The sequence below is a fragment of the Lissotriton helveticus genome, chromosome 12, assembly GCF_964261635.1.
Source record: "Lissotriton helveticus chromosome 12, aLisHel1.1, whole genome shotgun sequence".
Taxonomy (NCBI): Eukaryota; Metazoa; Chordata; class Amphibia; order Caudata; family Salamandridae; genus Lissotriton; species Lissotriton helveticus.
The window spans coordinates 83,107,308-83,128,284 of NC_136073.1; the positions used below are offsets into that span (position 1 = coordinate 83,107,308).

Here is a 20,977-nt window from a genome sequence, read left to right on the forward strand (position 1 = left end):
CTAATATTCCAAGCAGGCCCTGGTTCTCACCAAAGAATTCAAATAGCCTACAATGAAGAATATACAGTCTGGTCTCAACAACTGCAAATATAAAAGTGCTGGGCGAACCTGGTTAAAGTTAAGCCTCTTTAGTGGGGGGAGTAAAAAGTGTCTCCGAGGTGCTTCATAATATTTACAGAGGAACATAAAGTGTAGGAGATCCTGAGGAGAAGGATTGTCGCAGCCACAGGGTGCTAACACCTGTCCTCTGCTACACCCTTTCAGAACGGCAATTAGGAGATAAAAAAAATCAAGGCGAAACTTAGACAATAAAAAACGCTCATAGGTGGACAATGTACCCAAAAGGTATGGCTCGGTCAGTGGATGAGTTTTTAGAGTCAAAAATTTTCGGACGCTAGGTTTGCATAATTTCTGTTTATCTATTTCTAGCTTCCTTGTGCAAATAAATGCTTTCATTAGCTGTTTCACATCCTTTTTTATTATGGGTAAAGGTTTTAAAAAGAGTTCCGGGAGACCCAACTCTGTAAGGCGACCTTTAACATACTTCAGCCATGGAATTCTGGACATATATTCCAGAGACATACAGTCTGTTAGAATCTGCTGAGTAAGCTTTAGTCCTTTGTTTGGCCAACACTTAAGCCAAAACTTTAGAAGACGCAAAGCCAGAGTATCACATAAAAAAGGGGCCCCTAGTTCCTTCATGAGGTATCAGGTTCGATAGACTGGTTGGCAATCCCAGCAGGTGCTTAAAAAAGTTATTCTCTATCACCTGCAGCACATCTGCTGTGGTGTACCCCCAGACTTCGCTGCCATAGCATGCAGTTGACACACCCTTGTCCTGATAAATGTTCAGCATGGCAGCAACTGGACGCTTGCCCATATTAGCAGCAAAGCTGAAAATAGCAGTAGTTATTCGGGTAAGCTCCCCCTTTTTTCTTAGAATAAGGGCCCCCCATTTCAGGCAATCATCCAACATGACCCCCAATTATAAAAAAACTGACGTTGTGGGGACCTTTGCAGAACCTACAGAGAAGGAATACTTTTTCGTGGGACGAACCACTACCTGCAAGATATAGGATTTTGCATTATTGATCGCTAAATCACGGGACCCTATAAAGTTCAGGAAAGCATCCAATAAAGATTGAAGTCCTCTAGCGGTTCTCGCTATCAGGACGGAGTCATCCGCATATAGGAGGACGAGGAGACCCAGGTGACCCACATGCAGAAAATCAGCCCCCGTGGATACCAGCGCTCCTTCAAGATCATTAATGTATAATTTAAACAGGAAGGGGGCCAAAATACAGCCCTGCCTTACCCCTCTTTCAATATTAAATTCCCTAGAAACCCCGAGATCCAATGCATATCTAATGTTTGCCTTATTGTCCCTATGTAGATCCATTAGAAAGTCCACGATAGGGGCCTCCACCCCCAAGGCCCGCATGGACTGCCACAGTTTGACACGGTTTACACAGTCAAACGAGGACGATGTCCATAAGGGCCTTGTAGATCGTGCTTGGGTGGGCTATAGTGTACTTGCCAAGGGTCAAGTAAAGATTTAAGCATTGGGCCACTGTGGACCTCCCTGCACGGAACCCATATTGGGTATTGGCAATGATATTGTGCTCCTCTGCCCATGAAGATAATCTATGCAGTAGTACCCCTCCCACCACCCTAGCTACAGAGTCAATGAGAGAGAAAGGCTGGTAACAGTGCGTACTATTTCGGTCCCCCTTCCTGAACACTGGCACAATGGTATAGATGGCCCAGGATTCAGGGCTACTGTCCCTGGCCGCTGCATTCAATACAGCCTCCAGGATCAGAGCCCAGAAGGATAGATCTGATTTGTAGAGGTCCGGCGAAATTCCGTCCGGTCCGGGTGCCATGTTGCTAGTTAGGCCCGCTATTTCCGACTCTACCGCTGTTAACTCAAAGACTAAATGGTCAGTGTTTAATGCCAGGGATGGGTGATCATGGTGACCCGTGGAGCCCTTGAACATGGATTGGAAGTGGGCCACCCATTTCCCCTCTGTGATGTTAGAGCCTAGGATGTTACCTGTATCTACAGAGAACAGGGGTCTGTTGACAATGACCCAAAACCGTGTACCATTCCATAATGTGCTAGACTCCAGCAACTCCCTCCTTGCCTCTTCCTTCAATGTTCTCTTGCGGGTGGCTAGGGACTGCTTATATCATATAAGCCAGGCCCTTATATATTGGGGGCCTCTCGGGACAACTTTCAGGGCCTCCTTTAACCTACGTGCTGCCTGGGAGCAAGAAGAATCAAACCATCTTGGGTTTGAGTTAGATAGCGTACGGGCTACACATTGTAAACACCAGAAAAAGACTCCACACTAGGTTAGAAACATATGGGAAATTGTTACGAGTAAGTCAAGACCGAAAGTACAAAAATGAAATAAGTAGAACTGGAGTTAGGAATTTTTAAATAAGAAACTGAAATGTAGCGCTTAAAAGCATGATTATATATCAGGCTGACTACAGTGGAGCATGGATCATACACAGGGACTAGCCTTGGCCTACTGCAAAGTAACTTGTTTGCATCAATGTTGAAGATGAGATGAAAGGAGCAAAGAGGTGATGCGTCATCAGCAATGTGTATATGAAGGCAGCGCAAAGTCAAAGATGGAGCAGCACTTAAAATCCACTTCCATGGGCCTAGTACTGGATTACCACCAATTGGCAGGGCGAGACTCACAGATGGCATAGTCCACGTGCTGTAGCAGGTGGGATCAATTTTTTGTCCCTGAAACTTCAATGAGGAGGCAAGCCCTTGGAGTCCTTCTGGTTCTGGATTCAAGTGATGGGGGTCCAGCCTTTCTCATCCAGGCAAGGAGACAGCAGGTCAGCCCAGCAAAAAAACACCACTTCCAGAGCAGCAATACAGCAGAGTGGCAGTCTTTCAGCACCAGAACAGTCCTTTTTTGTACTTGTATGTAGCCCAAACTTGACCCGAAGGTATTAGAGCGCTTTACATGAGCACCTGTTGCATTACAGAAGGACACATTCATTTTTGTTAGGCACAGAAAGCTTAAGTGATTTGCCCAGAATCACAGGATATTGACCATAATTGCTAATACTCAAATCTGGTTCCTCCAAATTTGAGATCAGCCCCCCCTAGCCTTTAGGCTACATCCTCTTCCTGGTAGAGAATCCACAGATCCAGAAATGTACGGAAGTGGTAGGGTCAGAAGTGCATTCCTTTTACACAGTGGTGTCTTTGAAGTGGGGGAAACTTCAAAGAGCAACTTTGAAAGGCACAGGGCTAAAACCTGAAAATGACCTCTTTCTAAAGTTGCATTTTTAAAACATAGTAATGGTAAATTTGACTTTAACAGTAAAGAGGATTTATCATTCCCATAAAGAGGTATTAAATATGATAGTTCTACTCCCGCTCAATCAGTAATAAGGAACCCCCCAATGTTATCCTATGAGAGGGGTAAATCTCACAGTAGTGAAAAATAAATGTGGGTGTTTTCACCACAAGAACATTCAAAACATAAAAGTTCATATCCTACATTTTGATTACACAGCACCCTGCCCTGTGGGCTAACCTAGGGCCTACCTAAGAAGTGACATATTTGTAACAGCGGATTAAGACTTGGGGGTTATAAATGCCAAGTTGACATGGCAGTATAGACTGCACCCAAAGGCTCTGCAGTTACTGGCCGGAGACATGTTTAAAAGGGCTACTTCAGTGGGTGCAGGCCCACTAGCAGCATTTAATTTACAGGTCGTGGGCACAGTTAGTGCTCTCTACCTGGGACTTAAAGATAAATTAGATAGTCCAAAAAGAATTCAGCCAATTTGTAGGAAAGGTGGCCAAACGTTTGGGGGAGACCACCCTAAATTTAAAGTTCTAGCAATGAGTAATTGATGGCCTCCTTGGCAGATGGGATGCCAAGGGCATATTTGGTGAATTTTGTTTATTACAATGAAAATGTTTGTGCACTCTCTTTTCCTATTGCTGTGTTCTACTCACGATATCTTTGATTATTTATTGCAGGTCCCTATTTCTGTGTGCAGTCAAAGCTGTCTTCCTGGTTTCAGGAAATCAGTGACAGAAGGTGAGCCAGTCTGCTGTTTCCAGTGCATTAGGTGCCCTCAGGGAGAAATATCAAATACGACTGGTGAGTGGCTATGTTGGGAATTCAGTGCACCATCCAAGATAAATATCTTGGCAGATGGCACATGACAAATCTACCTAATGAGAGGTTTAGCCCACTTACTGTTGCAATACACACACAGCAAAAGGTACATTGATGCTGACTAATTTACCTGGATGTTTCACCTAATGCTGTTGCCTGGAGGAGTCACTTTATTGATATTTGATATTGTAGAGCAATGAAAGCAGCACACCTCATACTATCCTTTACCTACCACACTGCATTGGACCAAAATATACTATTAACCTCTCCTCTTAGAACTACACCCTACTGGGAACAAGCCACAACCTAGCAGCTGATGCTAGGGAGACTAAGCTAGTATACTGCATGGAACCCTAAGAACACTAATCCACTGCATGTTCACCGCCTTATAAGAACACTGAACAGCCAAACTGAACTGTAGGTTTCAGGGCACTGCCCAGGTCACAGTATTACATTTTAAGACTGACCCCCTGCACTACCTTTCCGGTGTTGTTATTTACCCACTGTAACCTATGAAATGTAAAACACACACCACATCATAGAAAGAATAGCACAACATATTGCAGTGCACTTAAGGGCCACCTACACCCCATAATGTGTTTTGTCATAATGACACTGACCCATGAGGGAGCGTCCTATGAACTCAGTGTTCTGAATCAAAAGGTCACTTACCCACCTTACTGCACTACATTGTAAAGATATTGCTCCTCCATATTGTACTGAACCAAAGATCCCTGAACCTCTACACTTCAATCTTTTCTATAGATGCTAAACAGGCATAATGTAATGAAAGGAAATGGATCCAAAACAGGAGACTTTATCCTAGATAGATTAGCACATCAAATTGCAATGCATCCAGAGGACACTAACCCACTATGATGCACTGCATCTCAAAAACACACTGTCTCCTACTGGACAATAAACTACAACAGGAGTGAAATTAGCAAAAGACACTACACTAGATGATAAGGATGCGCCATTCTCATGGCGGAGAATCTTTACATAAAACGATAGGACAGCCCTATTGTTTATGGGCAGTCTCTGACATGATTGTGGAGACTCCAAAGTCATAAACATATTACTCATAAAATACCTTTGTGAATAGTAAAAAGTCATACATTTACACAAAAGTGTAAGTTTACCTTAGTGACTAGGGCCCTGAGTGATTATCCATATTTCACCACATCCTAAGAAAAATCATATAAACCCACCTCACTGAGTTATGATAATGCTAACAAACTAAAATGCACTGAACCCTAGAAGAATAGCCCTTAACGATGCACTGCATCAGGTTTGGATTATGGTAATACAATGAAACTCAGCCTCCCTAACAAATGTTTCCCATCCCCAAATCACACAAGACTTATTCTGGGACTGTTTCACAGCACTTTAATTCAAACACATTGTGTCAATATTCTCTGGTTTCAAGTTTCCAAAAGGGTAGTTTTTAATTGTCTGTGCCTCTGTAGTCAGGTCCTCAGTGGGTCAAGACCACTCTTTTCAGAACTACATTTTCAGCGATACTCAACTTTGTATCACCTTAGATTTTTCAATAGGCTTTTTATGAAACTCCCTGCTCATTCCAATTCAGTCTCCAACCAATTGTTACCTTTTCCTCAGACACCTCAAACCTTCGTTGTTTATGATGGATAACACTTGTCTTTTTCCTCTCTGGGCAAACCATCTAAGCATGGATATAAAAGTTTGATTGATGAGTGCTGTATAACATAAGTTCATTCATCCTATGAGCATGAGCCCAGCCCACTGCACTGCATTGCATTAATAACCAATTACACTAGAGGTAGGCAGTACATTTTGCCCCGCCTGCAGAGTTTGCAGAGTTTTGCCCACTCTGTGTTAGGGTTGTAACACAGAGTCCTGGCAAAACTCCATCAACAGCCATGTGGAAGTCTTTTTCTCGCACCTGTCTTGCCAAATGTAAGTTGGTGAGAGCAAGCAAGAATTTGTGTCCCATGGCATGATTTTTGGGCACTTGCACAGCACATGACAAGATGTTCTCAACTCAGGCATTCGCGACTGCTCGCAGTGAGAAAGCTGCTGCTCGAGTAGAAAATTACCTTGAAAAGTAGCAAAGAAGCAGCATCCTCAGGCATGCTGGTTGTGCTGATTTTGCACCACAGAACAAGAGCTAAAAAGCAGTGTTATGTGCCGATGCTGCCCGTTCATGGAACTCCACAGAATCTCATTGAGTCTTCGTGTAACTCAGCAGAATTCCACAAAGTTTTCATGTAACTTATCGGAATTCCACAAAGTGAAACTCCACCAGTTCTGTCCACCTCAAATTGCACACAACACTGCACCACATTAAACCAACCACATTTGACTGTTTTCTCAGCTATGGAACCTAATTATACCCCTTCACTGTATTTTCTTTAACACTTCACTCTGCAGTAAACCATAGCCAAACTGACCAATCAAATTGGACTGTGCTGTACAGACAATATTCTTTGACATTGGACTGCAAACCATCCCTTGCACTCTTCTTATGACATATAACTCTCCACATTGCTCTGCATCCTAGGAAAGCTAACGAACCCCATAAAACTGCATAATATGGACCTTCACCTATCCCAATATGATGCACCCAATGCTTACTAAACCTTCACACTGCTCTGCCTTCTAGGAATAGTAATTCAACAGTTTCTATAGACTTTTAGGGGCACTATCCAAGCACAATGCACTGCATCCAATGACCCTACACCCTTCATACCCCTTTGCATTCAAGTGAGACTTTACCACATAAACACTAGCTGACTACATTGGGCTACATGTTAAGGAACATCACTGTCCAACTGCCAATACTGACCAAACTGCACTACATCCCAGGGACATTAAACTATGTCTGGCAGAAATCTAAATTACAACAGCATACTTTGCTTTATACTTCTTCTATGAAATTCTAAAAAATATGCCCTCATGCACCTTTGTGTACTTATGCACCATTCACAGTGAAAATGTACCACACACTTGCAATTCATTGTACATATATGCTGCAAACTCACAGGAACAACAGAGTGGGAGCAGCTAGTGTTTGTGGTGCTTTTGTTTAAATGTGTCCGTGTATCAAAAATTGACACAGGAAGCTTTTTACTTTAAAATGTAGTGTGCAATGATAGATTTGAATTGCACACAATTGTGCAAAATGTTATGTAATTGTTTGAAATAAATGTAAGGCGAGTGAATTTCACACTCCCCTACCTTAAACCACAATAATGCACTCAGAACATACTGGCTCACTATAACAAACCCTGCGAAATTTGTCCAGCAGCCTGGCACAAGAATATCTGCCCTCCGCACCCCAACCCAGCTCAGTCTAAATTGGCTTCTCACAAAGCACAGGTTGTGTGTTCAAGGTGGTCTACATAGCACATGAGGTCCTAAATGATGGGACAGCAAAGAACTGAGCACACATTCTGACATTCTTTGGAGAGTTCCACTCTCTCCGGAGTTCAGACTCCCTCTATTAAATAATAAAAATTCTCTAAAACAGATGTTCTTAAGAAATGCGTCAACAATGTGGAACTTTATGCCTAAGGAAATACAAAAACAAATTCCTCAAATTACACCTTTAAAATATAACTGAATGGTCTACTCTTCAAGAGGAACACTCAAGTTTAACAGGACACATTTACTAAAATTCAAGGATCAGCTTGACTTGGATGACAGAAAATCGATGTTTACTTCAGGCATACAAGAATTAATTAAAACATTATGCAGGAGGAAAAAAAGCAGAACATTAACATTGTTTGTTCCAATTGTTTGCCTGCCCTACACCTAAAGCTTTACTCAATCAAATTGGCCTAGGTGCTCCCGGAGAGTGGTTGCAGTCTTTGACTGGGGCCTTATTAATGAGGGTGTGCGTGGTACCTTGTGTTTCTACATGGAAGAGGCTTCCCCCACAGTTGAATCATGCAGAGCGGCAAAGAGGTTTTATATAACCCCACTGCAGCTTCATTTAAAGTGCAGCTGCTGCAAGAGTAGATTCAGTAATCTTGCTCACCTTAATAACTTTATGCTAATAATTTATTTCCTTCATTTTTGACATTTATAAAGCAGTCTTAACAGATAGTGATATGAGTCCTTTTATAGCAACATTTTCACACAGTATTATTTAAGGGATTGGATATAGTCACACAGAAAAGGATGGGATAGGACAGAACAGGACAAGATAGGATCAGATCAGAAAAAACAGGATATATCAAGGATAGGGTAGGAAAGGACTGTAGAGTAAAGGATACCATAGGATGGGATCCCTTGGGATAAGATAGGATATGTTACGATAGGATAGAACTGGAGAGCATAAGATATAATAGGATAGGATAGGATAGGATAGGATAGGATGGGGTAGGGTAGGATAGGGCTGGAAAGAATAGGATAAGATAGGACTGGAGAGCATAGAATACCATAGGAGGGGATAGGATAGGATGGGCTAGAGTAGGGTAGGGTAGGATAGGATAGGATAGGATATGATATGATAAGATAGGAAAGGGCTGGAGAAGATAGGATAAGAAATTAGGTATAACTAGGTGATGCAGGTTTACAAAAACAACTATGTGTCACTGCATCAAACAGCTGGGACACAGATGATAAACTGATGTACACACCCAGAGGAAAGAAAGTGTGAACAAACAGTTACTGTAGAAGTTCATCTTTTTAAAAGAACTCATGTACCCATAGTCAGCTGTAATCCATCTCTCATATGAAGCCCAGAAATGCTGTTTCTATTTAAACCCTTTGAACAAAAAATAATAAAGGCAAAAAGGACATTAATATGGGATACACATTATGGCCCTCATTAGGATAGCGGTTTTTCCGCATCCTCTGGGCCAGCGGAAGAGTCCGCCGGCCCGGAGGATGCGGAAAAACCGCTGTGGAGCCTTCACAGACCCCCCGCCAGATTAGGATGGCTGGGGGGTCAGGAAGACCGTCCGCAGCTTTTCCGCCGCGGTCGCTTTCCGACCGCGGCGGAAAAGCTCTAACATGTCTGGCGGTGTCTATCAGACACCGCCAGGCATATTAGGATGTCAGCATTTCTATGCCTTTCCACGGCGGCATTTCCGCCGTGAAAAGGCATACGGACTTTTGTTTGGGGGCCCGTTGTGGGCCCCCAGGGGTGAAGGGGGGTGCGGGGTGCACATGGGGGGTACCTATGGTACCCCCCTGCATTTGCGTGCACGAAGCGGCAGGCACCTCGAGGTGCCTGCCGCTTTGTGCATGCAAATGCACTGCTTTCATTTTTAACCTTGCGGCGGGTGCTGCTTGAAGCAGCACCCGCCGCAAGGTTAAAAATACAGGATGTGACCGTCACCCTGGCGGTCACATCCTAATTGCACAGGAGGGACCGCCGCTGCCCCTGCGGACGGTCCCTCCTACTCTGGGGTGGCGGACGGACGCAGGTCCGTCCGCCATCCTAATCGACCCCTATATCTGCTAATCAGGAAACATGGAGTTAGCCCAGACAATAATTATGCAGGTGCTCCAGAAATTAATGACTTAGAGAATCAGCTTGCCATTTACACTATTAAGTGATTAATCAGTCCTTGGAAACATAGCAGGGTTAAGGGATAAAAAGATCAACCAGATATGCCGTTGTGTTCTATGCTTTCTGGGAGAATTAGATTGTGAGACACAAATATGGCCTCAAGATAATTTTTCGGTCAGAAATTAAACATCTAACAGAGGAAGTAGACCATCCACCTAAACATAGTAGATTTTTTTTCTACCATATTTGATTGACTAGTCCTTAATTTAAAATATCAGTAACCACTCTGGTGAGAGTGAGCTGCAGGTAAATATGGAGGATGGTGCAGAAGAGGCCACCATAGATCCAAATGGTTATCTCTGTTAGGAGAAGTAGTATGTAATTTAAGCTTGCAAACACCAATAAATAGAATTTTGGAATCAATCACTCCATTTTTGACTGTCAGTGAATGATTCTGAGCAAATTATAGATAGTGATCTTCTCATACCCCTGTTCCCAATGGAGCTGAGGCCAAATGATATTAAGGATAATATTAAGACTTTAGATATTGAAGCAAATTATTCTTTAATCAATAAATGCCGTAAAATAACTTAAAGAGAACCCACGGAAAATGACAACTTTAATAAAACCCCTAGGGAGACTCCAATGTCAGAGGTGGGTTGGAAGAGAATCTTAGTATAATTGACAAGGAGCAAAATAAAAAATTGCTTGCCACAATTACAGATGGAAGACAGGAAATTAGGTCAGATATCACTAAGTAATAATGCAATCTAAAGTAGCTAATGATGTGTTCCTAATTTTTCAAAATAAGAAACAAACCAAAATAGTATCCAGATTAAAAAAAGGAAATGGAAAATCTGAAAATAGCAGAGCAGTGAGGCTTGATTCCTCACTTGAAAACAACATTGAGGAGCAAGTTACTTACGATCTTCACTTTACACCATTCAATATAGAAAAAGGTGCATAGTGAATGACAAAGTAAACTATAGGAAAAGGCCCACCAGTGCAAACTAAGCTCTTTGAGTATTAGAAAGTATGTAAAGGTCAGTATATCAAATAATACCCTTCCAGCATATTTGGTTTCAATTACCGATATGCCACTGACTAATCAGCCTCAAGTTACGGTGGGTGCACATATGGGTGCAACACCTGGCGAGCAGGAATTTACTTTAAGTTCAGAAAGTGGAAGTCAGTTGGAACATTATCAAATGAATGGATGGGTTCCACAGCTGGTGGATATTGTTGCAGACTGGGATTCTGAGTCACACTTTAATAGGTCACATTTGTTAACTATCTTTAGCTCCCTTTCAAGGCTTTCAAAAATGACATCACAGGATGTAGCCCTAGTTCTCTCCCTCTAGAAAGAGAACAGTCAGCAAATTGCCCAAATGCATTAGTCGACTTTCACTCAACATGATCGCACAAGTCAACACCATCTCTGTATCATTCTTCCACGCTCTAACAATGATGAGTAAAATCATTTTCAAGTTAAACTACCAGAACACCTTCTATGCCAGGATCAGCTAGCAACTCATTTATGGACTACAAACCATCCAGAGCTCTGCAGCCAGACTCATCCTCAACCTCTCACAAAGAAGTCACATCAGACCACACCTCAGGGAGCTCAACTGGCTCCCAATACACAAATGCACTTATTTCAAACACCTCACACACACATTCAAAGCACTACACGAGGAAGGCCCACTCTACCTGAACAGTCACATCTCCTTCCACCAACCACCTAGACACCTCCTCTCCAGAGAACTCCTACTTGTACACATCCCAAACATACATAGAACAAGATCATGAGGACTGGCATTCTCTTACATTGTACCTAAAATGTGAACCAGCCTCTCACTCAACATAAGAGTCTCCTCATCCTCTCTTCTTAAATTCCCCATGGAGCAAAAGATGGCTTTTCAATTAACCAACCTCTCAAAGGCATGGCTAGATAGACACGCCTGCTCAGTATCCTCGCGAGTGATAGTGCCATTACAAGTAAACTTAGAATAACATGACATAACTCAAGAATTGTAGCAGACAAAACACTTCACTCAAGAGACGATCTTAGGCAAACCAGCTATGATGTCTATGAAAACTGCTGACAAAAGTCTCATAGTGCTCACCCAACAGTCAATATATATATATGGAAAATACCTATATTCAGGGGGATTCAATGGTTTTAAGCTCAGACCATATAGCTCACATCAATAGTGATGTTACAATGGATGAAAAAGAGACTAGTCTACACAAACATTAACAGGCCCACCTCAACAAATATACTGATTACAACTGGATTGCTGGAGCCATAAATTCACTCATTCAGGTCACAAAACCTCCACACTAGAGGTCCTGATGACCGTGCTACTCTAATTATTCCTTGGAACATAACCAGATTGAATAGAAAATATCAGGAAATAAAATATCACAATTATAGTTTTGCGGGAACCATGGGAGACTGAGGATGTGGTAATAAATGCGTATCTGGCTTATAATTTAAAAGTGGTTAAGGGTAAACATGGTAGACCATTAGATGGATTAAAGCTCTTAGTGATCATAAACATTATTTTAAGACTGTGAGATTAAACAAAAATCAGATTTCATTACCATAGTAATATCCAATAAGAATTCTTACTCTACAGATCTAATAATAGAAAACAAATATTTTCTGCCAAATAAATCCAAGGAGGAATGATTACAACTCCTGGTATGTTTAATAGAAGTATTGACTTCAAATACAAAACTCATTGTTGGGAGATTTTAAAGCACAAATCCTAAGATTGGCATGTCTGGATAAGCTTCAAAAGGAGTAAGAGAAAAGTTTGTCAGGACAGATTATATTTGTTATTGTTAGAGATTGTAAGGGTGAGTAAAGTCTTATATTCCTAGAAAACCTAAAGTTTACAACAATAAATGGCAGGACTAAAGGCGATCAACCGGCAAGAAAACCCCATAACTGAAGATCACATTTTCTTACTGATTAAGCTGTAATCTCCCCTGTAGATTTATACTCAGTAAACTAATGTGAAATTCGGGTTGTATAGGAAGTGGACATGGGTCTGTGAAGTTATCATCATTAGATAACTTAGTGAAAACAAATGATACATGGCAGAAAAGCCATCAAACTCAGGTATCACATTAAAAGAAAATGATATACAAAAATGTTTGTACAACCTTTTGATTTCTTATTTTGCAATGAGTCTACAAACCATACTGGAGGAATATGGAAAATGGATAAGCATTGTCAGATACATTGCATCTACATCCGTTAATAAAGTAAATACTAGTTCAAAGGTTGCTGAAAGAGAAAGCCAGATAAGATTATAAAGGATGCTTTTGAAGAATGACCCTAGGGTGAAATTAATAAAAACAACACAGAAAGGACCTAGAAACAAACTTAAACGGATGTACTTGCAGGAGGAAAAAAATATATAGACTGACGTGATCCTTTCTCTCCGACAAGGTAAATTTAAGTCTTTCTAGGATAATGTCAGGAAACTTTGGGGGCTGGAAGAAATATAAATGTCACATGTTAAAGATGAGAGATAGTTTCACCATATATTCATGTTTTATGGCAAGAAAAATACCAACAATCATTGGAACCAATTGTTGACCCCTTAAAGTCTAGAGTCTGTATATTTGTAAAGTGGACCTGAATGCTTTAATACTAACAGTGAAGGAAACTAAGGTACTCATTAGAAACTGAAACACTATTGTGCTCAAAGTCCAGATGGCTTATGCACTGACATATTACAACTGGACTCAAAATTATGGGCTAAAATCCTAACCCCAGTTTTTGCATCAGTAATTAGTGGACACAAAGTATTAGAGTCTTGGAAAAGCAGTATAAAGGTCCCATTTTACAAAGGATCTTACATACATTCCCAATACATTATCGCATGATAACTTTATTGGATATAACTAGCAAAATAAATGCTAATCATTGGTTGGAAGCCTTAGAAGAAAGTGTTGAAAAGGAGGAGGTCTATCCTAAAAGTCAAGTGGGTTTTAGTATAGGATTGTCTTTAAAATGATTGACTGGGGAAGATGCTGTTAAAAGAATGAAAGCCCTTCATTAGCATACATTGATTTATCAATGATGGTTGACACAATAATCCCAGCCAATCTTTAAAACAAAGATTAAAATGGAAGATTCCGTCAGCTTAATTAAAATCAATAATTCAACTTCATGAAAGAGCATGAGCAAGAATTGAGCTAGAAAGAAATGGATCCCTGACCGAATAGGCTAAGACATGGGTGTATTTTAGTGCCACTCCTCTTCTCCATATATATAGCTGATGCACCATCAATTTTAAGGATACCCGTTGTTTTGACCTCAAACTGGGGTCTACCTCTTCAATATGTTATGCTGATACCACAGTTTTAATTGATCTATTACCATTTGGCCTTCATAGACAACTACATGTTTTTGCAGAGTATTGTTATACTAATGATTTGATCATAAATGTCTCTAAAACAAAACCAATGGTATTTTTACACAATTCCAAACAGAAAACAAATCAGAGTTATGGTTCAATGGAGACCAACAAGAAGCTCCGAAAGAGTATAGTAATTCAGGTCTCCTTTAAACATCAAATCACATATTGATTGTAAGAAATTAAGAGAAACTGTAGATGCAGGGATGTTTAAAAGGATGGACATTATAGTAGGTCACAAGTTTGTCTAAGTTCTCAAGGAGACCTAGAATTTAGAAATAACCAACCTGTTGCTTTATGAGTGGGAGGTCATGCCTGTAAACACTATAATATGACTCCAAGGACTCATTCCAACATACTATGCTCTTCATCAAGGAGTGGATGACTCATAATTATCTCAAGTTAAATTCCGATAAAACAGAGATAATTATTTCAAACAACAGAATAGAACAGTGGACACCAGCACACTGGCCAGCTGCATTGGCTATCCCACCATACCCAAAAATTTAGTGAAAAGCCTTGGAATCAAGGGAAATGCTAATCTTTCCATGCAGGACCAGATCTGCCTGGTTTCATCTACTTGTATGTACCAACTGAGGATATTCAAGAAAATTAGGACATTTTTCTCCAAGGAGTCTAGCATAGCATTTCTGCTCACAGTAATAATGTCCCGGCTGGATTACGGCAATTTCATATATTTAGGACTCCCTGCCAGCCAAAAATCATAGCTTACAGCTCATTCGAAATCAAGCAGCTAGGCTGTTTTTTCAGCAACTGAGACATTGCCACACCAAACCATTAATGAAGCAGCTACATTGGCTTCCTGTGATACAGCAGTCTATGTTCAAGACCGGTTGTATGATTTTTAATGCACTTCACGAATCAGGACCCAAGTTCATATCCGCCAAGGTCACAAGATACTTGCCTACACGGCATCTTAGATCAGCGACAATGAACATGTTGACTATTCCAAGACTTAAACGTAAGAGAATGGGCGGCTTGCGTTTCTCTGTACTAGGCCCCACACTGTGGAATTTCCTTCCTATTGAAATCAGACTAAAGTCAGAATATTTTAGCTTAAGAAAAAAGCTTAAAAGATGGTTATTCACCAAAGTTTACTGTTAGAGTCTGAAAATAGCTAATTTCTCCTCTTAGCGCCATGAGACCGTTGGTATACGAGCACTTTACAAGTTCCATAAATATAAACATATATCCCAGATAATAGAAATGAATACCTGGGAAATTGCTTGGGATACAGAGAGGATTGGTAAATGATGCATTAGGACTATAGTTGAATTTAACAAACATTAATTGAACTATTGGTTTGTCCCTTCAACTCAGCAGAAGGATCATTGAGCCACCTAATCAATCAACATCTATGATCCACCTAGTCTTCACCATGAGTGGGGAACCTACGTAAAATCATAAACATTTAAGAAAGAGCAAAACTACTACTTTAAGAGAAAGTGCTGTATCTCATCTATCTCATTGTAAAAAATGGCTAAAACATCTGGTTAAAGAAGGATCTGTTAAAACACGACTTAGAAGACTTCACAAAAGACCTCAACTGTTTCATCTGATGCTCACAGGTTATAGAGCTGTTCAACAGTCCTATTTAAAAGTAAGAACATACTACTATATATGAAGGTGTATGTTGAAAGATTGAGACCTGTACTTGCATTTACTAAATAGAAGAAGAACAAATATAATCAAGGAATTGGAAATCTTGACTTGTTTTTTCGTCCATCTGTCAAACTAGCGCACTGACATTTTCTCAACTGCTTGTATATTGCACAATGTTATCATCTAACAAAAATCTATTACTGCCTCTGTATAGCAAATTACAGATATGTTGTCTGCAGGAATTAAATATAGTTGTAATAAAATGTGAAAATAAAAATGATGTTAACAATTGGGGAAATCTTTGGAATCAGTGATAGATTGCATGGAATAACTGATATAGGAAAATACTATCAATATTCAACTTAACTAGGTGTGGCTTGGACAAGGAGGAAGATGGCGGTGTAGCTCAGCAGCTCCGTCCTTAATAGATGTTTTTTTCCACTGCAGTGGTTGTGGAATTGGCATCTTAGATGCTTGACCAATGAACATGATCTTTGGAGCCCCTGCAGCATGGTTTTAAGTTGCTTTGATACCTCATAACGATGGGGCAGAAAAGAAATGTGGAACTCTTGCTAACTCCAAAGGTAGTTTCCTGAAAAAAGATAGTGTCATAACCAACCTGTGCTCGCTTGTGTGAGTTACTTTTCCAACTTAACACTTTCAGATCTCCTAATTTCTGAGCTCTCACATGAAGCAGATAACATTGGTGAAACATTCTGTCCATGTGGCACAAATCAAAACTGAGCCTCACCCAAGATTGCACCACCTCATGCTGAATATACTGGGTTCATTCCAACTGTACAGCATACATGCTAAATATACTAACTATAGTTATCAAAGAAGAAGTTATCCATATAGCCCACTTTCTCACATGTGATTTCTGTGATGCTGTCTGGTGCGGAAAAGAGGTTTGTCAATGGGATCCACTGCGGTCCCCCAACTGCTGCCTAGACTTATTGATCTAGATTCAGAAAATTTACTAGCCTGTGCCATTAGGCTACTGGTATCGGAGGAGCCCCCAGGGACCTCCGCCTGATTGTCTGAGTTTGCATTCACCTGCTGAGTGGAATCCATTGTTTTGAAAGAAAAGACCGACCCAGCAAACCATCTGCGTCCGAGGGGAATCCTTTGCCCTTACAGATGCAGTATCAGTGTGGGTTCTAAGTGACTGTGTGCCGCAGAGAAGTCTTGATTTCTTTACTCTTGTAGTAACTTGGCAGCTGCTGGATATAGCTACCAGAACCTCACCACCTGCTCCGCATTACTGACCTATTATAATCAATGGCAGACAAGGAAACTAAATGAAACTTCAAATGCCCTAAGGCAGATCCTCCCAGCCCTGATTCACCAATCAAGGAAAAATGGATATTAACACAACTATGGACATGATCTTAAAGATGTAAGCAGAGGTTCATGAACTAGTCAGATCCACAAAAGGTAATTCAGGCATGATGCACAATGATTAGGCTGGATATAAAATCGATTAACAGCAAAATTACAACATTAGAAGATACAATCAGCTCCTTTGACGATTCAAAGAAGACTATTGCAGATGTAAAGGCCAAGACAGAGATTCAACAGAGAAGCATTCCCAATATGGTGGACCGCAGCAGAAAAGGGAACCTCTGTATCTTTGGTCTACCAGACGGATCCGAGGACAAAACTGGTTCCTGTTCAGCTTTCATAGAAACATGACTTCCTAAAATAACAGGAATCCTCTTTATGAAAAGATCTAGAATTTGGAAGAGTCCCAGCTTTTAAATCTTCTCACTAGGAAAGTTTTTGGACTATTTAAGGTAAAACAACCATATTACTTGGAATGGAAATATGAGTGCTATCTCTCAATAATACTCGAAACCCACAGTTGAAGTCAGAAAAGGCTTCTTAGCTCTGTGCCTGAGACTGAAAAACTAAAACATAAATGTTTTCTTTTCTTGCACGGTTAACTTTAAGATTATTGTGGAAGGCTTTGCCCATATCTTCATAGATTATAAACAGTTAACAAAATCTTTAGATGAAAAAGATGACCCTGAAATGGACACCTTATCATCACGAAAGACCGCAACAAGAACTCGAAACATTGATTTATCTTACTATGACATAGAAACTTTTAAAGCCTATTTCTTTTTCACTTAATAGTTCCCAAGTTGGGAGGCTTAGACCTCTGGGAAGTTATACCCATTGTCAATAATACTACTGTCATTAGTGCATTCGTTTTTTATGATTTTGCTCACACTGCCTCACTTTTCCTTCGTGGGCTATCGTCTACCCACCAATCAGTGCATGCACTACAAGGATTCTAACTATTTAACCTATATTTTTTCACTAACAGTCCTTCAATTTTAAGTCACTTCCTTACTCACTATCCCTGATGATCTGCCTTTTGTTTATTTATGCTTCTCCCTTTGGAGATTCAACCTACACCTCTCTGATGTTTAGCACCATAATAACATGGTTACTACATACTCTGGCATCTTATCACACATGGATGGTCAGAGGAGACTCTTATGGCATGATGTTGTTCCTATTATTTTGTCACTGGTTAGGTATGATGTGGACACTCTTCCTCACCTGTGCACATAGTTAATATTTGACGCACATCTTAACGCTAACCACCTTTGTTATGGGTATTCCTCCACATTTGGGCAGGTGGGGCTGAGGGTAGGTTGGGTTCCTTATGGCATTTGTTTTTTAATTTAGTTTTAGTTTTTATTATATAATCAGTGCTTAGTACTAGGAGTTCATTCTGACATAATTGTTACTTGTAATGCTCTTACTGCTACCAGATAAGCATTACACCTCAGTTTCCCAGTATCAGTCCCAAAGTCAAACATATTCTCAGACCCCACAATGAGAGTTTGTCCTTACAATGTGAAATGAATATAGCCGTATCAACCCTAGCATTGTATTATGTCCAGTAGGCATATTGGCCTAAATATAGTTCCTCTGAACATGCAGGGTTTAAATCACCCTGTGAAAAGAAGGAAAGTGTAGGCTATCTATGTAAACTGCATGATAAAAACATTTAATTACAAGAATGCAAGCTAGCTCAGCAATTGACCCTCTCCCTTTAATATAATGGGTCTTCTGATGTTGGATGCTCACCAGCAGTGGGCACGAAAATGGTTTCATAACCTTAATTTTGCAAGCATCAAAGCAATTCACACTCTTGTCAGCTATTGACTCTGACAGAAGATGGATTATATCCAATATGCCCAAAAATGTGATATAATTTTATGTGGCCAATATATATGCCCACACTGGCGATGACCCATACTTCTGGTCTAAACTAACACAGAATCTCCAGAAGATCCCTGATAATTCACCACTTATACTACCAGGCATATTCAACCTCATGTTAGACCTTGCTATTGATAGAAAGGCTCTTTCAGTAAATATCATCCCCACAAATCTTGTAAACTATGATAAATATTTGTACTAAACTGAACTTTAAAGACACTTGGAGGTTACAACATCCTGACTCAAAAGACTATGCATTTTTCCTGAGTCCTCACAACCCTCTTCATATTTTGATTATATTATGATCTCATGGAGCTACACTCACAACATTGATCAAACATCAATTCAACATAGATTAGACTGTGACCACCAATGCATAGGTCCCTCCCTCTCTTGCTGGGTTTGAGGTTAAACCTAAAACCTCTCTTTGGAGACTGAACAAAAAAATACTTGCAATACTGGAAAATGCAAAACCAATAAGAGAGACAGTAAAAAACTTTCATTGACAACCCTAAATCTGACTATTCCCCTTTGACTAGATGGAAGTGTCTTATGCCCTCGATCAGAGGCATTCTAATACAAATTAGATCTAGGATGAATTGAGAAATGAATACGAAATTGCAATCATTAGGAATAGAAATGAAATCATTAGAAAATCTGCACATCTGCGCAAAAGACAGCTCACTACTTTCCTCACTCACGTAAAAAAAATACAATTATAATAGAATCTTAAGTACTAGAGCAGGAATGTGTATTAACAAACAAAAAAGCCTGAAATTGTGTGAAGCTAATAAAGCAGGAAAGTTGCTCACCTCTTATCTGAAACACAGATATCAAAGACATTGTATCACCTCAGTTAAATGCAACTACAACTGCATACAAACAAATCCTCACAAAATCACAGATAGGTTTAAGGATTTTTATGAGACCCTCTATGCTCCTAATGTAAATGTAACTGACCATGAGTGGGGAAAATTCTTTGGTAAAATGATCCTTCCCTCTCTTAGTGAAGAATATAATCTTGCTATTAATTCCCCTATCATCACACAGATATATCTGATGCTATCAAGTCTTTTAAGGCCTGCACAGCGCCAGGACCTGAGGGTTTCTATGCAAAATTTTATATCACATACAGTGATCAAATTTGTGACCTTCTGGTTCAGCTCTACACCCATTTCACCTAGTCACGGGAAGATGATTGGTACCCCTGCTGAAGCCATCCTAACAGTTATCCCTAAAAAAGGAAAATACCCCCTCGTATTAAAAAAATCTGGATCTATATCTCTAATAAATTTAGATTTCAGAATATACACACACATATTAGCCAACAGACTACAGTATGACATCTCTAAATTAATTAAACTATCACAGACAGGATTCCTTTCCAGATAGGATGTCTTTCCATGGATAATACTAGATTACTCCGTCATATAATAGATAACGCCTGTGCTCTTACCTCTCCCACTGTTGCTATTAAACTGGATTTCCACAAAAAAAACTGCTCTATATCTTAAGGATAAACATTTTGACCATCCCCTGCCTCCCTCAATGGTGAGGATACTTCTGGTACTAGCGACGCTCCGCTGTACTTTCAGGGTGTTCCTATCCCCTTCCTTTAAAAAGACAGTTATCTGTGTCTATCTCTCTGCCACAAGTTCCTACCACCCAATCACCATAAAAAGTGTGTGGAAAGTGGGAAGGGACCTCACAGAAACAACCGCCAGGGAACTACTGATAGGTACTCATCAGTGTGTTCCACTTATCATCATCGGTAACCTTCCCACTGAAATCAAAATTAATGTGAAAAGAATGTGCCCAACTCAATTGGTGAAAAACCTAACCCCAGAGTCAGAGACACCCGCATCAATTGTCTGGCTCTAACCCACTAAAAACAAACTAAACAAACACTAGCACTATGTCCAGCTTTATTCACTGCTGTGTGTCTGCTCATATTGATGAGTACCTATCAGTAGTTCCCTGGCGTTTTTTTCCGTGAGGTACCTTCCCACTTT

General features: G+C 40.3%; 1 protein-coding gene across 1 annotated transcript in view; it reads left to right on the forward strand.

The window, feature by feature from the left end:
* The first annotated feature begins 854 nt into the window (after positions 1 to 854).
* Positions 855 to 20,977, forward strand: part of LOC144797881 (vomeronasal type-2 receptor 26-like) — a 28,485-nt gene continuing 8,362 nt past the window's right edge. The window contains exons 1-2 of the mRNA XM_078668683.1: positions 855 to 917; positions 4,022 to 4,145. Of these exons, the coding sequence (XP_078524809.1) occupies positions 855 to 917; positions 4,022 to 4,145 (187 nt within the window). The remainder of the gene's footprint in view (positions 918 to 4,021; positions 4,146 to 20,977) is intronic.